Source organism: Lemur catta, chromosome 17, assembly GCF_020740605.2.
Source record: "Lemur catta isolate mLemCat1 chromosome 17, mLemCat1.pri, whole genome shotgun sequence".
Classification (NCBI taxonomy): domain Eukaryota; kingdom Metazoa; phylum Chordata; class Mammalia; order Primates; family Lemuridae; genus Lemur; species Lemur catta.
In genome coordinates, this window is record NC_059144.1 from 23,011,239 (window position 1) to 23,032,214 (window position 20,976).

At 40.1% G+C, this 20,976-nt stretch overlaps 1 protein-coding gene and 1 pseudogene across 7 annotated transcripts in view; one reads left to right on the plus strand and one right to left on the minus strand.

Annotated features, from left to right (window-relative positions):
• The window catches only part of ACSS2 (acyl-CoA synthetase short chain family member 2), a 42,989-nt gene extending 22,228 nt beyond the window's left edge, over positions 1–20,761 (minus strand). For 5 of the 7 annotated variants that reach the window (XM_045528749.1, XM_045528750.1, XM_045528755.1 and 2 more), the window contains exons 1-2: positions 20,497–20,721; positions 15,944–16,139 (exon numbers count right to left, since the gene is read on the minus strand). In XM_045528749.1, coding sequence (XP_045384705.1) covers positions 15,944–16,139; positions 20,497–20,674 — 374 coding nt within the window. In that variant the 5' untranslated portion in view covers positions 20,675–20,721. Of the gene's footprint in view, positions 1–15,943; positions 16,140–20,496 lie in introns of all 7 variants that reach the window. The other 2 variants (XM_045528748.1, XM_045528752.1) reach the window with 2 other exon arrangements.
• LOC123622413 lies at positions 3,155–3,492 on the plus strand (annotated as a pseudogene).
• Positions 20,762–20,976: the final 215 nt, after the last annotated feature.

Sequence of the window (20,976 nt, forward strand, 5' to 3'; positions counted from 1 at the left end):
TCTGGGGTGGAATTTGGAGTCATGCCAAGAAGAGTTTCTTAAGCCCCTAAATGGGCTCAGTCCTGGACTCTGTACCATGGAAGAGACTGGAAGAAACCCCTGGCGCTGATATTCAGGGTATGGGACTAATATGGCAGTCCCATGCTTACTTACATGGGGAAAAGAAAAAAAAAGAACAAACTTAGCTGAAGTAGAGATCAAAGAAAAGTTATGAAACCTGCCATGCCTGCCTCACATGGTTGTTATGTAAATCAAATAAGAATCCAGCTAATTCCTCACATGAGTATAAAACTGCTTTAGAGGACATTCACTCACCTGATCCTCATAGCTACCTTAGCAGTAGGTAGGTAGAGCAAGTATTACTATCCCCATCTTAAAGATACAAAGAAATCTGGCTGGCAGTGTGGCTCACAACTATAATCCCAGGAGGACTGCTTGAGGCCAGGAATTTGAAACCAGCTTGGGCAATATCCCAAGACCTTGTCTCTACAAAGAATTCTTTTAAAAGTTAGCCAGCCATGGTGGCATGCATCTGTAGTTCTAGCTACTTGGGAGGCTGAGCCCAGGAGTTCGAGGCTGCAGTGAGCTATGATTGCACCACTGCACTCCAGCTTGGGCAACAAAACAAGACCCTGTATCTAAAAAAATAAAATAAAATAATACAAGAAATCCAGAGGAAGTAGCTTGCCAAGGCTACATACAGGGTTAAGAGCAAATCTGTAACTAGGTCCCAGGTTTCTGACTTTCAGGCTAGTGTTTGTTCCACTCTACCAATATAGAGTGTTTGCTAATGAACATGGAGAAGCCTCTCTCCTAAGAATCTCTAGGAGCACTGTAAGAGACTGTAAGAGGAAACCCCCATCCACTTTGAGCTTTAGCCTGTAGCCAAGACCATACTCACCACGATCTCTTCAACACCCTAACAACTTCCTGAAAGACCCAAAATCTCAGGCAAGGGGGCCCTCATATGTCCACCTTCACAGTCTTTGGCAATGTCAAGTGTCACAGGACCACTGTACATCTATTGACTCCTGGAGACATGTCTCCCACCCTCTCCCTGGAAATAAGGAAAAGCACATTGTTCCTAACATTTCATTCCTAAATAAAATTGTGGCTCACAGGCAAAAATCTTGCCCCCATTAGATTATGAGTTCCATAAAGACAAGAACCAGTTATAGCTTGTTTATTGCTATATCCTAAACACCTAGTACAGTGCCTGGCACATAACTAACTATAAACCCCTATAAAATTAAAAACCTGCTGCTTGAAGCTAGTGGATTATCTATGGAGCACAGCTATCCAGACAAATAAAATTAGATTTCTGTCAGTTTGTTCCATGTCATGTGAAAACAAGTAGATAGATTTTCACCAAATCTGGATGTCACATTTAGGATTCTCTAACTTAATATATGTGGCAGTTTGGAGAATACTTCAAATAGACAGTCACACTCAAGAGCTGCTGAAACTAAAGTTAAACAAGAGGCCTCTGTGACTGCTCATTTGGATAGATTTCCATGTATTAAAATATCATGGTCAAAAAGAAACACTGGTTTCAAAAATGAGTCTCTAGTCAAAAAATCATACTCAGAAATGTAGACGTTTATATGTTACAGAGATATTTCCTGCATGGGCAACTCTATGTAATGTATTCTAGGGTGAATAAATTCAGAGTCTTATTTATTTTATTTAAGTAAAATAAGATTCTCCCTGCTAGTAAAACCATAAAGCTTTTAATACGTAGACCAGACCTCAGAACCCTAGATGAGAGCTGTTCTCAAAGCCTTACAATCCCAAAAAGAGGTAACAGGTAATGTCTAAGGCCCTCTTAGACCTTAGGTTCTGTAATATTCTCTGCTTCAAAATTCCAAGCTCCCTAATGCCTAATGCTTACACATTGAGAGCCACACTAGAAAAAAAAACTTTTTCCTTGGGGCCACAGTGTTTTATTACGAAAATAGAATAAAAACTTTGAAAACAAAACAATCCTTTCTAATTTAATGAAAAATTTGTTATTTCTTATTGTTTTCTGTGTGTGAGTTATATGCAACTTGAAAAATAGTTCTTGCGGCTCCCAAGGTGAAGAGATGTGTGAGTTACATATGTTTCATGAGGCCCCGGGTTCAAAACTAGTGTGAGTTAAATACAACTCAGATGGGAGTTAATGTGTTAAAGTTCATACTGCTCAGCCCTGTGTCCTTGGTCCCTCCAGGGTCTGGCCCTATCTTAACTGATCAACTTCAGCTATACTCTTGCTTTAGGCCCACATTTAGTTTCAGCTAAAGTTTGGAAATCTTAGCTTTGAAACTAAATAGTTTTGAAACTGTTTCGTAGTTTCAAAAATAGCTTTACTTTTGTAAAATTTAAAATTGGCGGTCTTTGGGTCACAGGATAATTCCACTATCTGTTTCTTTTTTAACTCAAAATACTCCAAAGTAGAAAGAATAGTCCTTTTAAAAGATAGGAAGTCCATAAGAGAGTAAAAATTACTATAAGGAAAAAAAATAATCAACCACTGGTATAAAATAAAATAGCAACCAATTCAGTTTAGTCCTTAGGCTATGTTCTGTTGGCTGTAATACTGAAAAGCCCCAAGAATGTAAAGACCATGAAAGTCAAGTAAAGACTGAAGGACTATTCTAGTTTGAAGGAGACTAAAACGACATAACAACTATGTATCATGTGTGATTCTTCTGCTGGATCCTTTTGCTATAAAGGACATTATTGGGACAACTGGCAAAACTTCAGTGGAGTCTGAGGATTAGATGATAGTGGTATACGAATTTTTTTTTTTAAGGCCCGTTAAGTGAAGCAGTGGGAGTGAAGAAGGAACAAAGGAGTCTGTAACTGGTTGTGATCAATTAGTTGTAAACACCACTGCACTCGGATGAGCCAGTATATGAATACTGATTTCCTTATTTTGATAGTTATATTATGGTTATACAGGAGAAAGTCCTTGTATGTAAGAAATACACACTAAAGTATTCAGGGATCCTACCTGTTACTCTCAAATAAATGGTAACAGAAGAAAAGTTATTTGTATTATATTTGAAACTTTTCTATAAATTTGAGAATGTTTCAAATTTTTAAAAAATTATAATATGTAGCTTTTTCAGCTGCAGTGAGGTATTAGGGCTGCAGAATTGCAGTCTTGCCAATGGACCTGGTCAGTTTTGGTTATGTAGTCCTTGTGACAGAAGGATTTGGGGGATATACGTGGAAAGGTGATGTTCCGTCTTTGATTGCTGGTCTTTTTGCTGGATTTTTTGGCTGGGTATGGAGCTTATCATGTCTCCAATGACAAATGAGACATAAAAGTTTCACTGTTTACAGCTTTTTTCCTGGCCGCCATGACAGGCTTAAGATTTAAGAGTTTTAAGAAAATAATATCTGCTGGGCTGGTTGCAGGTTCAAGCCTCATTATGATCCTGAAACTTGTCTTATTGCAGCTCTAAGCATCCACAGGAACTAAAAACTAAGTTCATGTCATCCTACTGTAACAGGCAGAGCATATTCTTTGTATTTAAAAGATAATTTTCAACATGGAATGTTAAGTGTCTTATTTTATGTTAGAAACAAAAGTAGTACTGTCAACTCTAATATGAACACTAGCTTGAGGTGTTTCTTTAAAACAAAGACTTTAACTGTTTTCTAATTGTTAAGCACTGTTTTCATCAAAGGGGTTTAATGAATCAAAATATGCTCTTCCATTTGCTGTATCTATTTTAATATATGTGGTACTTTTTGACAATTGTAAAGATTCAAGTCTCAAGTAAGTTTAAACTATAACTTATCAGATAAAGGAATCCCTTTGACTTCACAGAATGCTAATGTATCTACTTGCCATCTGTGTCCTATTAAAAATTATTATAAATTATATTTTTTCCATTTTAATTATATTGGTGCCAGTGTTATTTTTGTCCTTTAAAAAAATTTCATTCTCTGCATACTCCTAACAGAATGTATTCAGTATTCAAATAAAAGATATTTTTAAAAAATTATAACATATACTGTATGTTAATTGTAAAGTATAAAATAAATATAATTTAAAAATCATAAAATATAATATAAACTAAGCAGGGCTCATCTATAGGACTACAAATGTTTAAATTTTATTCTGTAGGTAAAGAAAACTCAGAGAGGCTTCTAGGCAAAAGGCCCCTCCTCCAACTCAAAACTTTTTATCTACTTAAAATCCCAAGCCATGGAGAAATGGAAATGGGCAAGCTTTGCCAGAGTGGCCATCTGGCAATCAATGTCTACTGCTTGCCAAATCACAAAAGAAAAGTGAGTGAGAGGCTAGTCCTTATTTTCACAAGCATAAAATCTTTGATTAAAGAGATCTAAACCACCTACCACCTAAGGCCAATCTTGCAAAATAGTGATCAGGGAGAACGAGAAAATGCAAGAGGAGGAAACCACCAAAGGGATACAAAAAGAAATAAGTGTAGTCAATCATAAAACACTTCCTAGAAGCAGTATATTTTGAGCAAATTTTGAGAGAAAGGGCTAAGTGTTCATCAGAGGAATAAAGCGCACTTTGGAAAGGATATAACAGTCACACGTACCTGCCAGTCTCAAGTCCCTCTACCGACGAACACAATACATGTGATATGTGTGAGTATTAGCATGACCTCATAACAATAAGTCTTTTCAGTGTGTTTTCTTATCTTTCAACTCAGCTAATCCCTATAGCAATCTTTTTAGTTTGGCAGATCAAGGTTTGATATTCCCATTTGAAAGATAAGAAAACTAGGCTTAGGCCGGGCGCGGTGGCTCACGCCTGCAATCCTAGCACTCTGGGAGGCCGAGGCGGGTGGATTGCTCGAGGTCAGGAGTTCAAGACCAGCCTGAGCAAGAGTGAGACCCCCGTCTCTACTAAAAAATAGAAAGAAATTATCTGGCCAACTAAAAATATATATAGAAAAAATTAGCCGGGCATGGTGGTGCATGCCTGTAGTCCCAGCTACTCGGGAGGCTGAGGCAGTAGGATTGCTTAAGCCCAGGAGGTTGAGGTTGCTGTGAGCTAGGCTGACGCCACGGCACTCACTCTAGCCCGGGCAACAAAGCAAGACTCTGTCTCAAAAGAAAAAAAAAAAAAGAAAGAAAACTAGGCTTAGAAAGATAACATCACTTGCCAAAGGTCACAAGAAACCAGGACCTCTGCCTGTAGATCCTCAGCCTAGGCTTTTTATTCTTTTTAATATACACATGATCAAGAAAGTGGTATTTTCAAAATATAAATCTGATATGTCGTACCCTTACTTGAAACTCTTCAGTGGTTCCCTAGCACTTGTCACAGCTGCAACTTTACATCTGTGTATGAAACACAAATTCCTCATCCTTCCCCCAGAGCTTCTCCTAGTATATTCATCTCCAACTAATAGAAATTCCATTTTTCTGGTTGCTCAGACAAAAAACCTTGGAGATATCCTTGACTCCATTCTTTTATATCCTATGTTAAGTTCATCAGCAAATCCTATTGGCTCTGTGTTCAAAATACCCAAAATCTGACCACTTTTCAGAACCTCCTCCATTATCTCTATTATCAATCTTGCTTGAACTATTGTAAATGCCTCGTTACTAGTCCCTTTGCTATTGCTCCAGGCACCCCACCACAAAGCCTATTCTCAAGGTAGTACACGGACTATATACTGGAGACATTTACTTTAAAAAAAAATGTTTAGCCAGGTGAGGTGGCTCATGCCTATAATCCTAGCACTCTGGGAGGCCAAGGTGGGAGGATCGCTTGAGGCCAGGAGTTTGAGAGAAGCCTGAGTAATAACGAGACCCTGTCTCTACAAAAAAATAGAAAAATTAGCTGGGTATGATGACGTGCACCTGTAGTCCCTACTACTTGGGAGGCTGGGGCAGGAGAAACACTTCAGCCCAGGAGTTTGAGGTTGCAATGAGCTATGATGATGCCACTGCACTGTAGCCTGGGTGACAAAGTGAGACTCTGTCTCCAAAAAATAAAAAGAAATCTTTAATGAATAGATGAATGAACAAATCTGAGCTAAGGAAAGGATGTTACTTCTTGAGGTTTGCACTATACTTTTTTTTTTTTTTTTTTGAGACAGAGTCTTACTCTGTTGCCAGGGCTAGAGTGCCATGGCATCAGCCTAGTCACAGCAACCTCAAACTCCTGGGCTCAAGCGATCCTCCTGCCTCAGCCTCCCAAGTAGCTGGGACTACAGGCATGTGCCACCACGCCTGACTCATTATTTCTATTTAGTAGATACAGGGTCTCACTCTTGCTCAGGCTGGTCTTGAACTCCTGAGCTCAAGCAATCCTCCCACCTCAGCCTCTCAGAGTGCTAGGATTACAGGTGCGAGCCACCATACCCGGCCTGCATTTTAATGTCTTTAGCCTTATAAACTGCAGTCAAAATTTTCAAAACTGGCCCTAAACCCTCTAAGTAAACTGCTGGCTAGACAGGTAACAAGTTGTCAAAGAAGCTAAGACTGTGTAAGTAGAAGCATAGCGTCTGGAACAAGGAATGTAAGTGTTGCCCTGTCTAGAACAAATTATACCTGCTATGTGACTCTGGCCAAGTCATTTCCACTCTCTGAACCTCAAGTTCCTCATCTGTCAAGTGTTGTGAACCATACCCAGGTTCAAAAAAACAAGGGGAAAATATACAAAATAGCACAAGGAAGACATAGTTTATTATCAGAATAAATAGAAAAGTCTTAGGTATTATGAGAGATTGTAAACTAAGAGGTAGAGTGTGGCTGTCAATGAGGCTAATGTATGCTTAGATATGTAAAGTCAAAGAATGGTAGCAGTACCCTACGGTACTTTGGTAGACCATAGCTGGAATACTAAATGAGAGATATTGGCCAACTAGAGTATGTCCGGTGGAGACTGACATGGATGATAAAGAGGTTGTTTAGGAAACCACATTATATGAGGAACCTGAGAATGTGGATTCAATATTACTCATCCATAAAACAACACTGGACTAGATTGGGGCTTTTCAAAATGAGCTTTGCAAATCCCTAGAGGTTCCACACACATATCTCACAGGGGCCATAGTGATAGGGTGGAGAAGCCCACAGAATGTGGCTCTGGGCCTCTCATCCATGCTTCAACCAGATCAGCTCTGCTCTTACCAGTTTTAGGTATGGGGCTTTAGCATAATGATAAAAACAGCCAACACATTGCCAAGCACTAAGCCTTTTACACAGATTATTCCAATTATTCCTCCAAACAACCTATGTCATAGGAACTATTATAAATCCCATTTTACAGGCAGGAAAACTAAGGTTTTAAAAAGATGAAGTAACTTGCCCAACTAGTAAGTGTTACAGTAGGGAGCGAATCAGAATGATCCAGAATCAGAATGATAACTTACGGGGATTGGTTAGGGGGGGATATATTGGGACTACACTTCTTGCTTTGTATGGGAAATGGACCAAAAGACCTCTAAGGACTGTAACTGACTGTCTTGAATTCTCAGACAGAGGTTCAAGGTGTCAGACATTGGGGATGATTACCAGTACCCAATCTCTCCCAAACCAAATCCAGGAAATAAGGGAAGGCCCACCCTCAACTCCAGGCCTTCTGGATTTACTGTTATAAATGTGAGCCTACCCTAAGGCAAGAACCCATGCTCCCACCTGACCACCTACTATCTTCAAAGGAGAAGCAACCAGTAGTGGGTTCCTTCTCTTTCCCTAACCTCTCTCAGCTGCCTGTCAGTGTAGTTCCCTACGTTTATGACAGAAATTCTGAAGGTCAGTGTCAGTAGTAACTTAAGCAAGTCTCTTGTCCACTCCTGACAGTTTACAAGTGGAAAGAAGAAGGCTCAGAAAAGGGCATTAACTAAAGCTATTCTTTTCATTAAATGTTTACTGAACACACCAGTATAAGAAGTTGGCCCAGACAAAAACTCCAGTAGCTGATATAGAGCTCAGAACACTGAAACAGGCCCCAAGACAGAATCTTCAGAGCAATACATTTATTATTCACATGCTATCTACTTCCAAAAAAGTGACTTGGAAAGCACAGCTTAACTGTTCATTTTCACCACTTTAGGGAGGGGTTCTATAAAGTGTCAGGGGTCGTGAAAGTCAGGGAGAAGTGAAAGAAGATTAAAAATCCACCTTAAACATGAAATTCTCCAGCTCTCCTCCACAATCTGCTCATCTAATTCAAGTAGAGAAACACTGTTCCCAACAACAGGTATTTCCCACATATCTCCCATTAGCTTCAAGTAATTATGCTACCAGCCACAAACTACCCCTAGGCAAGGAAAGTAGACTCCTTCCTCAGCCCCTTCACCCCAAACCTTCTAAAATCCTCTCTATTTCTCACCATCTCAACAGAAACTCAGCCTGCCTATTCAGTCACCATAGGCAAACAGAGTTTCAACAGAACTTCTAAAAGCCTCTTCCTCCTCAGAAACAGTCAAAGAATACTGGAAGATCAAAGATGGAAGGCAGCTGGGCTTGGTGGTTCACAACTGTAATCCCAGAACTTTGGGAGGCTAAAGTAGGGGAATAGCTTAAGGCCAGTAGTTTGAGACCAGCCTGGGCAACATAGCAAGACACCCCCACCACCATCACCACCACACACACACAGTCTCTACAAAAAAAATTTTTTAAATGACGCAAGACGATCGCTTGAGCCCAAGAGTTGGAGGCTGGAGTGAGCTATGATCACACCAATGCACTCCAGCCTGGGTGACACACCAAGACCCTGTTTCTATAAACAAAAACAAAAAACCCAGAACATAAAAGGTAATAACTATAAAGAAAAAGATCAATAAAATGACTTTACTAAGGGAGGCCAGGCACGGTGGCTCATGCCTGTAACACTAGCACTCTGGGAGGCCAAGGCAGGAGGATCGCTCGAGGTCAGGAGTTCGAGACCAGCCTGAGAAAGAGTGAGACCCTGTCTCTACTAAATATAGAAAGAAATTAACCAGACAACTAAAAATATATAGAAAAAATTAACCGGGCATGGTAGCACATGCCTGAAGTCCCAGCTACACGGGAGGCTGAGGCAGGAGGATCACTTGAGCCCAGGAGTTTAAGGTTGCTGTGAGCTAGGCTGACGCCATGGCACTCTAGCCCGGGCAACAGAGCGAGACTCTGTCTCAAAAAAAAGAAGATGGAAGGGACCATGTAGAGTATCTCTAGTACATCCACCACTCCCACAAAAGAAAGGCCCAGAGAGAAGAAGAGAATGGTCTGAAGCCATCTTCTTTCTCAAATTTTTTTTTTTGAGACAGAGTCTCACTCTCTTGCCTGGGCTAGAGTGCCATGGTGTCAGCCTAGCTCACAGCAACCTCAAACTCCTGGGCTCAAGCAATCCTCCTGCCTCAGCCTCCCGCGTAGCTGGGACTACAGGCACACACCACTGTGCCCAGCTAATTTTTTCTATTTTTAGTTGTTTAGTCTAATTTCTTTCTATTTATAGTAGAGACAGGGTCTTGGTCTTGCTGTTGCTCAGGCTGGTCTCAAACTCCTGAGCTCAAGCAATCCTCCCGCCTCAGGCTCCCAGAGTACTAGGGTTACAGGCATGAGCCACCACCCCCTGCCAAATGGTTTTCTTTACCAAGTATAATTTAATTAGTAGATATACTGTTGTGAACCCAGTGAAGATATAGATTGAGGGCAAAAAAAGTTCCTACCTCCCCATATCACTAAAGTGAACTCCAGAACATGGACCTAAATAATTTACAGAGTCCCTGGACATGAATGATAAGACAATATACTTTACGGCTCTGGTTTTCCATGTCATCTTGACAAATCTCCTTGTCAGAACGCAGACTTTTCTCACCTTGTCAACCACACCCACCTTCTCAAATACACACATTTACACATACCCCAACAGGGATCTGGGGAGTTTCAAATATCATACTCTGAAATTCATACTTAGGCACATACAGGGATCCAGAGAACAGAGCTTCTGTCCTAAGATAATTCCTAAGGTCATCTGCTTCTTAGAAACTCCAGTTACTAAAGAAGGATTGAAATATAGTGAGAACTCATGAAGAGACAGCAGTAATTTCAGCTGAAGGTGAGGGTTTAGGTGGCTCAGAGATAATGATAGCCATAGGCAACCCAAAGTAAACAATGGAAGGAATCAGCTATACTAAATTTGTCAGAATTTGGTGACTGGGGACCTCTCCTGGAATAATATAGAGATTGAGAAGCTCGTATAAATCACCAGAATATTAGCCTCAACCACTGTTTCCACCCTCGCCCCATAAATTCTTTAATTAATCCCCCAAATCCCCTACTATCCCCTAATATCCCTTTAACTAGCAAGTTCCCACTCCTGCAGCTATCTCTAACACCCTCACTGACCATCTCTCCCTGAATGACTATTCCAATACTTTGTCACTGATCTTCTCGCACACATACCCATAAATCCCCACTAATGCTCCTACTTCCCACACTAAGGCTAAGACAGCTCAAGAGAAGTTGGAACCAAAGTCTTGCTTTGGAGGGCAAATTTAGCCCTTGGATCAGATGAACGTGTGCCTTTGAAAGACTTAGTGTTATACAGGACTAAGAAAATCCTTGACTCTTTCCCATCTCACCATCATCTACACACCCAGTTACCTGTGCAGGTTTCTTTCCTCATATCTTTCCATTCCATTCCCACCAGAAGCAACCCAGTTCAGGCATCTCTACTATGAATAACAAACTCTCAGGTCTCTGGCTTCACACTCCCATCACACTCCTACTTCCATATGTATCCAGATTAATCTTCTTAAGCTCCACTATGACCACTATATTCCCCTACATTAAACTCTTTCATAGGTCTTCAAAAATAGTCAAGATCTCCCATGCCTGGACTTCATCCACTGTTAAAGACAACCTTGAGGCCGGGCGCGGTGGCTCACGCCTGTAATCCTAGCACTCTGGGAGGCTGAGGCGGGTGGATCGCTCGAGGTCAGGAGTTCGAGACCAGCCTGAGTGAGACCCCGTCTCTACTAAAAATAGAAAGAAATTATCTGGCCAACTAAAAATATATATAGCAAAAAAAATTAGCCGGGCATGGTGGCACATGCCTGTAGTCCCAGCTACTCAGGAGGCTGAGGCAGTAGGATCACTTAAACCCAGGAGTCTGAGGTTGCTGTGAGCTAGGCTGACGCCACGGCACTCACTCTAGCCTGGGCAACAAAGTGAGACTCTGTCTCAAAAAAAAAAAAAAAAGACAACCTTGACTCCTCTTTCTTTCCCTTCCCACATCCAATCCAAGTCAGCAAATTCCATGGGCTCTTCATTCAAAACAGATCCAGATTTTGATCACTACTAACCACCTTCACAATGACTACTACGGTCTAAAATAACTACTGTCACCTCTCACCTGGATTTCTATAGAGCCTCCTAACTGGTTTCCCTGTTCCTACTTTTGCACTTCTATCATCTATTCTCAACACAAAAATTAGATTCTAAACACAAGCCAAATCACTGTCACATCTATGCTTGAGATTGTCTAGTGTTTCCCTATTTCATTGTGAATAAAAACCAAAGTCTACATTGGCTTTCAAGGTTCGACATGATCTAGCACCCTGCTAACCTCAATACTACTCTTTCTCTAGCTCATACTGCTTCAGCTACACTAATTTCCTATCTAGTCTTCGAGCACATCAGGCAGCAGCACATTTGCTCTTTCCCCTCCTCACCCCAACTATCTCCATGGCACACTCCAGTATTTCCTTCAGATCTCTACTCAAATGTCACCTTTATCAGAAAGTTCTTCCCTTATCAGCCGCTACTCTGCATTATCATTCCCTTTTCCCTTACTCTGTTCCATATTTTTCTACAGTTCTTATTGTCACCTGTCATATATTTATCGGTTTATTTTTTTTTTTTATTATCTGTCTCTTCAAGCTGGATCACAACCTCCATGGGGCAGGAATTTTTTTTTGTTCAGAATAGTGCCTGGCACATAGTAAGTTCTCAGTAAGTATTTATTGAATGAATAACTTGTTCCCTGCATAAACCTTTTACTCCAAACAGACTTGGTCTTCCCACTGTCTCAATATAACAATAATGGTGGCTAATATTAAGTGCTTTCTACGTGCCAGGAACTTGACACATGGGTTTGTTATCCTATTCAATACTACTCAATTGACAATTCCATGAGATAAAAGCTACTTTTATCCACATTTTACAGTTGAGAAAACTGAGCCTCAAAGAGGTTAAGTAACTTGTCCAAGATCAGACAGCTGGTTACTGGCAGAAATAGGACTCAGACTAGGTTAGTCTGACACCAAAACCCATTCTCCTCTTAATCTTTATGTTATCCTGCCTCCTTATAATGCTTTTTCCTTTGTGTGAATTATTTGTATAAGTGGCTTTTTGTAGTTTGGCCCATAACTACTTTCAGATTGTTTTATATAGGCCTATTCAGTCTTTCCAAATAGAATACAAACTACATGAGACCAGGATCTGGACATATAAACCTGATAACACATTTTATTTAATATTTTTAAATAAATTAATTTTAAGTTAATTTGACTAATATGGCGAATTTCTCTTTTCATCTAACACAGCCAAGTGTTGGGCTACTAGAATAATGAGGTAATATCATGTGAAAAAAAGAATAGTTGACTATGAGTGAGAATATCTGGAGATTAGTCTCAGTTCTGTCTTCAAACACACATATGACCCTTAGACAAATCACTTATCTTCTTTGGCCCTTAATCTACTGATTATATAAAAAAAGTTGGCCTACCTAGATGGACTCTTACAGTTTCTTCAAGTCCTAAAAATACTATTATTCCATGAACATCTGCAATGTGTCAAGACAAAGGTGAAGTTCTTCCTTAATATGGTTCCATTTTGGCTAATTGGAGTACTTTCCTAAGACCACTATTTCCTTTGTGGATTATTTCAGTGTATATATAATGCACGTCCCAAAATAAGGAATAAACTACAAATATGGCTTGCTAATGCCACTACAGCTATCTAAATGACACAGTTTAAGTCAAGAAGAAAGTCATATTATGGCTCTATAAGAAGTATTAATATTAATATATCAACTGGAGCAAATCACTAAAAAGATGTCATTTTTTAAAAACAGTAATACAAATCATAGCAGAAAGAAAGTAGGCTCCAAGACTTTGGGAGAAAAAAGAGGACTTAGAATAAACTATATGATAAAGAGTTTGGAAAAATTAAGTATATGATAAAGGCTTAAATATTATTAAAAATAGTAAGCAATTATTAACTTCAGATAAAATAAAAATCTGTACACAAAATGAAATATAGATAGAATATGTTATCATTTCAGCTATAATTATATAGGGAGGATGGGACTAAATTCTCATCTATCATAACAAGAAATCAATACTTTCTTCAAAAAAGATAAATAGGCCGGGCGCGGTAGCTCTCGCCTGTAATCCTAGCACTCTGGGAGGCCGAGGCGGGTGGATCGTTTGAGCTCAAGAGTTTGAGACCAGCCTGAGCAAAGAGTGAGACCTAGTCTCTACTAAAAATAGAAAGAAATTATATGGACAACTAAAAATATATAGAAAAAATTAGCCGGGCATGGTGGCGCATGCCTGTAGTCCCAGCTACTTGGGAGACTGGGGTAGGAGGATCACTTGAACCCAGGAGTTTGAGGTTGCTGTGAGCTAGGCTGACATCATGGCACTCTAGCCTGGGCAACAAAGTGAGACTCTGTCTCAAAAAAAAGAAAAAAAAGACAAATAGCAGTATAAGTATATAATTTAAAAATACGGAGTTAGCAAAGGGAAATAACCACATATCTGGCATATATAAACTTTACTTTCTTGTAACAAATGTGATTTATTTGTAGTTTGCTTTTGCTTTACTATAAACATAAAAGAATTGAATAATAATTGCCCATATGGTACTTGTCTCCTACCACTCTATCCTAGTATCCATAACACCTAACAGGGCTAAGAATCTAGTATCTTTAACAACTCATGTTGAGGGAGTGACCGATATAAAAATGGAACGAGGATATCTTGTTGAGTTACAGAATTTTGCTCTGGAAGTAAATTTAGAGACTATTTAATCCAGTGCTTCCCAAATTGTTGTTCCATGGAATACCACTACTCATGGTACTAACAGCATGCTGTAAAGTGTTTGGGGCCCAAATAAATTTGTGAAATCCCACATTTAAAATTAATCAGGTATCTCTAAGGCAGGACTTCTTGGAGACTTTAGTTTGTTCAAATACATTGGGACTCCCACACAAAGGCAATCTATTATGTAGTGTTTCTCAGACTCATTCATTTCATGAATTAAGAAACCCCTGCTAATATCTCCAGTCATTAGTGGTTCCTGAAGCATTCTTTGGAAAACACTGATCTAGTCTACTCCCTTCATTTTACAAATGGAGAAAGAGAGGCTCTCCAGAGGTTGTTCAGGTAAAGGGTGATAGGTGAACTAGTGTCTCAAGAAAGAAAAGGCCTCAGGATTCTGGAGCAATCTCCAGTGATTGAAAACTCTGGCCTAAATATTCTTAGTCTTTCCTCAGGCGCCTGAGTTTCAAAACAGGGAAAAATTCAGACACAGCATCTCCTTTGAAGATCTTTAAAGGTTTTATAATCCTTAAAAAGTCTAGGAGGTAGGCTCAAGTGTCAGCTGAGCTCCAATATTAAGCACTAGAGCAGGAGCTAAAAAGAGTTTCAATAGATGTAACAGTGAGTGGCAAAATGACCTCCAATTAAGCAATGGTAATGTGATAATAGAGCACTCACATTTGTATGTTCTCCAATAAATAAATAAATGTTTTTACAACATTATCTCATTTAATTCTTATAAAAATCTAGTGAGAAAGACAAGAGCAAATTATTATCCCCATTTTATGGACGAGGAAACTGATTCTCAGACAGTTAAATGCCTTGCTTGTGGTTACACACAAAGTTAATGGCAGAGCTGGAATGAGAACATAAGTTTCCTGTCTCTCAGGATAGGACTCATCTTAATATTTTACACAAACTGGACAAATGTTGAGTGAGTTCCAATTTAACTCTTCCATGAAGTATCCAACCTGCCCCTATTGGCTAGCTTAAAAAATAGATCAGTGCTCAGAGTGCTCATAGGTGGTAGCAAAAGCAACAACCCAATTACTGGAATTTCAAGGTCCTATTTTGATTCACTACAGTAATACCTCCTAGAGAGCTAAGTTGCTGGGGGAGGGGAGTCTTAGAAAGTTCCCTCTGGGGAGGCCACATGGCCTAGTGATACAAGCAATGAGTCAGATAGTCTTGAGTTTGAATCCTGACTCTACCACTTACTCACTCTGTGACATTCACTACATAATCCTTCTATGCTTCATTTATTCACCTATAAAACAGAACTAAGAATGCCTATTTTGCAAAGCTGTTGAGAGGCCAAGGTAAGGAATTAAAGGGGTAGTATGTATCATGGTTAGAGTGTAAGCTTTGTATTGCACTGCCTGGGTTTGAATCTCAGCCCTGCTTCTTGCTAGCTTTTGACTTAGGATAAGTCACTTAACTTCTCGGAAATTCAGTTTTCACACATGTAAAATGAGGAAAACAAATAGTGCTTTTGTAGTTGTTGTAAGCATCAAAGGAGATAACCCAATAAAAGGTAATGATAATGGTGGTGATGGTGAAAAATCCAATGCCTATTTTTCTCCCAAAGCAAGAATAAGAAAGAAAGCTGCTCAATCCTATTCTCTTCCATTTATCCACATCCCTTCTTCCTCTCCAACTACAAGTCAAGCAGTCAGAATGCTTGGCTTTGAATGTCAACTCTCTCACATACTACTTATGTAATCTGAGGGAACTCATTTAACTTCATTGAGTATTTTTCCTCATCTCAGACATTAAGTTAGTGATACTTTGATTACATTACTGAGTTGCTGTAAGCATCAAATGAGTTAATGGATTTTAAAGTACTTTGTGAACTGTGAAATACTATATAAATATGAGAGGTGACTGCTTTTATCTGTCCCAGACTATAAGATAGATATTTTTACCAGTAAAAAGCAACTTTATCTCCAAGTTTTTTCTCATAGACATTTCGATCCAGTACATTGTAGCAGACATTGGTAGTTGCTCCTTTCATCCACTCAATGAAGATTTTCCCTTTAGTCACGTCAAAGTTGTACTGGAGGAATGGGCCAGGGCATGGAGTCTTCCAGTAAAATTCCTTGGTAATGTCTCCCCAAAACTCTGCAACAGAAAGGGAAGCCCCAATATCACTAAGCTTCTCAGACATATTTATCATCAGATGGCTTACCATGCTATGCATAAGACTAAGTCACAACTTCCCTACCACCTGGGTCCTCCCTTTACCTCATCTTATCATCTACCACTCTCCTAAACCGTCTTCTATTCCCATGGACTGAATCTTGACTGAAATTCGTCCTTCTGTCCTCAAAACTGCCTATCCATTTTTCACCAGCTATTCAAATCATAGCCACCCAGTACCTAACACAATGCCAAGCACATAGCAGGCAATCAGTAATTTTTTAAATGAAGTAATGTAGTGAAAGGAAGAAATTATTTACTCGCAGAGTCTCACATGACCGTTTCTTTCTTCTCTTAATTTGTTCATTCTCTCTGAGCAATTATTTGAGCATCTCCTTCTCCTACCTCTACTTGCACAAGTGTTACTCATTATATGCCAGCTGTTGCTTTTAAGATTTTTGTCTGTATTAGCTCACCTAGTCCTTACTACAACCCTAGGAAGGAGGCTTTTCTCATTTTATGAATTTGAAAATTAAGGCTCAGAGAGGTTAAATAACTTCTCCAAGGTTACACAGTTACTAAGTCAAAATTTGTACTTCCCTGAGAAAGACATTTTTGCTAAAATCTGAAAGATGATTAGGAGTTTTTTCCACTCCTTTATCAGAGTACTATGGAGGGAACAAGGGTATATGTTAAGAGGAACTCCTTGAGGCTGAAACACTGAGAGTAAGAAAAAGAATAGCAGGAATTGATGCATAATCTGGGCAGATCATGCAATTCTTGGGTGCCTGATAAGGAATTTGGTATTTATCTCAAGAGCAATGGAAATCCACTGAAGGGTTTTAAGCAAGAGTGACATGATCAGATTTACATTCTTAAAATATCTGCCTGGCTCCTCTGGAGAAAATATACTCAACAGGTAAAACATTCCAATGCAGAGAATTTAGGATATTCTGAGTGCTGGATTAAAAATTGGAGGGGAGAGAGACACTTAGAACCAGAACAATGGAAGAAACCTTAGAGATTATCACCCCCTCATTTCATTTCATACAAAACCAAATCCATAGAGGCTAAGGGATTTGTTCAAGGTTACACGATTTAGATCTTATACAATTTAGTTGGAGAGATAAGACTAATACATGAAATATTTTTAATGTATAAGGCAGAATATAATTGAAAGCTAAATCACATGGTGCACAACCTTGTGATACATTAATGAAAACCAAATTAAATCAACCCCAAAGTTCCATTATATACCTATACAACTAGCAAAGATTTGAAAAACTGATTAAACCCAATGTCTGGAGTGGTCCTGAGAAACCAGATACTATAACAAAATAATGGCATTGTAAAAAATTGGCACGATCTTATGGGACAGCAGAGCAATGCCTGACAAGAGCCATAAAACATTTTATACCCTTTTATCTGCTAACTCAACTTTGGGGAATATACTCCAAGAAATAATCCCAAAGAAAAAAAATGATTACTAAAAAGATGATTATAGCAACACTATTTATAATAGTGAAATTAGAGACAATCCAAAAGCCCAACAATACCAAACTGATAAAAACTGGTAATTCAAGTAGTAATACAATAGAATACTAAATAGCTATTCAAGAGAAAGCAACTAGGAACTGGTATTTAGTGAATGCCATTCATGTATCAGGGACTGGACTAATCTCATTTAATCTTCATGATATTATGGTCCTATAAAGTATACTTTAGTTATCCCAGTTTTATAGATGAGAGAACTGAAGCTCAGGAAGTAAAGGAAACTCTTTCAGGGACCAAACAGCTAGTACAAATATTCAATTATATTTAAATATATTCAAATACCAGAATACAAATATTCAAAAATATTTTTAAGTGATGATAGTAAGTACATATTATATAAAACCATTCATGAACCAAATTTATGTCTATCAACAAGGAATGAAGAAAACTGAGTTTTATGCTCACTTCTTTTTTTTTTGTAGAGGTGTTTGTGTATGTGTGTGTGTGTCTCTATGTGTGCGTGTGGCAGGACCTGGTTGTTTCGTTGCTATAAATTCTAAATACTGAAGAAGTTCAGAAGAGGAGTTCAGAAAAGATGAGTATGAATTGAGATGATAAAAGAATGCTCTGTGGAATTGGTGGAGTTTGACTAGGTAGAGAGGAGCAGAAGGAAATGGCAAAGGCAAGAAGGTGGGAACAGGTGTGTATCCAGGATATCAAAGAAAATGACCTGTCTAGAATGATGGGTGTGGTAGGGAGCAGTGAGAGATAAGGATGGAGAGGTGAGGTGGGGCTAGATTACCCAGAGGACTTGAAAGAAAAGCAGAATTTTAATTTGAAACTGCAGGAAACAGGGAGCTATTGCAAGTTTTTGCAGTGACATATGAAAGTAGTATTTCCATAATATCAATCCAATGGTGTTTAGATAAATCTACCAGAGAGACTGAAGGTGGTGAGACTAGGAAAGAGAGAATAAATTAGGAGGCTACTCCCTTGATTTAAAAGGATCTCTGGGAATTGAAAAAAACGTAAATTGAAGGGAAGGGAATTGAATGAAAAGAAAAGGCTACTTTCTTGATTTAAAAGGATCTCTGGGAATTGAAAAAGACATTTTTGAGGGAGTATTAGACAGAATTTGGTGAAAAGCATACTGTAACGTCAGGGAAACAGAATAGCATTGCTATTAGGATATAGGCTCTGCAGTCAAGTCTGCCTTACAGTGGTGTGGTTGCTCATGCCTGTAATCCTAGCATTCTGGGAGGCCGAAGCAGGAGGATTGCTTGAGCCCAGGAGTTTGAGGTTGCAGTGAGCTAGGGTGATACCACTGTATGCCAGCTGGGGCAACAGAATGAAATCCTGTCTCAAAAAAAAAAAGACTGCCTTGGTTCAAAATCCCAATTCCAACTTTACCACTTTACACTTGATTCAATCCTGTCTTGCATTATTCAGTAACTACTTTGTCCATGTTACTCTTGTTATTATCAAACTAACCACCATTTATTGACTGTCTACTGTGCCTCAGACACTCTATAGTACACACTTTACTTATTACACACTTTAGTCCTCATATAAACCGATGAGACAAATATTGTTATTCCTATCTTATAGATGAAGAAAAGGAATCTCAGACATGTTTAACATGTTGACTGCCACACTAGAAAAAAAAATTTTTTCCTTGGAGCCACAATGTTTTATTACAAAAATCGAATAAAAACTTCGAAAACAAAACAATCCTTTCTATTTTAATGAAAAATTTGTTATTTCTTATTGTTTTCTGTGCGTGAGTTATATGCAACTTGAAAAATAGTTCATAGGACTCCCAAGGTAAAGAGATGTGTGAGTTACATTTGTTTCACGAGGCCCCAAGCTCAAAACTAGAGTGAGTTAAATAGAACTCACATGGCAATTAATGTGTTAAAAATCTGCCTAAGACCCCACAGTAAATGAATTGCAAAACTAGGGTCTAAGTTTTTCTGCGTTTGATTTGCAGCCCATGCTTGTCCCACAACCAAACATCATGCTGCCTCCCAAATGGGTTGCAGTTTTGACCCCTTACCCAGACTGAGAGCAAAGGCAGGGAATTTTCCTCACACATTTTTGAAGACATGAAACCATTTATCAAATCTCTGACTTATCTTCCCAGCCACAGTTTTTTTTTTTCTCCCCTCTCCCCACCCCAAGTTTTTTTTTTAAACTTGACATTTTAGTGACTGGTTCAGTCTTATACTGCGTAATTTCTGTTGGGGTTTTTAATATATTAAAAATAGATCTGGGACCTCATTACCAATTTTGAGGGCCCCAAGATGGGAACTAGACCGCTTATTGCCCCCCAACAGTTCACAGGTTAAAGGTCTCAGGAGGCAATGGCTGAGCTCCTGTCAAAGGGAGGCAAAGAAAGTTCTACTCCTCCCCTCAAGGCGTCCCCTCTCCCCGCAGAGCCCCTCTTTTCGCCTCAGAAACTCCTCTTCTCATGAAACTTTCACTTTCTTCGCTGACTCCCCCAATCTCAAGGAACCTCACTTCCGTCACGGCACCCCGCATCTCCTCACGGAATCACCTCCTCGCAAAAACCTTCCTCTCCTCATGAGCTTCCCCAAGTCTCTTGAGGAACTCCCCAACTCCCATGGAACCCCTCATCTCACAAAAACGCTCCTTTTCCTCATACAACCCCATCTCCTCCCGGGATCCCTTTTCCTTCTCCTCAAAGAACTGCAATTCTTCACTCACACAACCTCTATCTCCTTCGTGGACGCCTCAACTTCCCAAGGGAGCCCCCACCTCCTCTGGGAAACGCCCGCTCCTTTGCTCACTGACGCCCCCCAGGCCCGCCCGGGCCCGGCCTTACCCCTCGGCTCCTCCACAGAGCGCCGGTGCAGCTCGCGGTAGCGCTGCAGCGAGGGGACGTGCGCGGAGCGGCTGACCTCAGGCGGCGGAGACCAACTCCGCGCCCGGCCTCCGGCTCCAGCTTCCTCCTGGCCCCTGCTCCCGCTGCTGCTCCGGCCACGCTCCTCTGGAAGCCCCATCGCGTCAAGTTTCGTGCACCGCCGCCGCCTTTGCGGTCTCCACGGGTGCCGGGGCGGGGAAAACAGATCGACCTAGAGGCGGGGCCTTAGGCTAGGGGGGGCGGAGTCTGGAGGGGCGGGGCTTAGATAGAGAGGTGGGCTGATTTTCCCGAAGGGGCGGGGCCATGCCCGATGGGGGCGGGGTCAGAGTTCTCAAAGACAGAAATACTGCACTGATAAGTCGAAGGATAGGGGCGGAACTGACTTGCCGGAAGGAGCGGAACCGTCCAGTGAAAGCAGCAGGGGTGGGACTGGGCGTGACA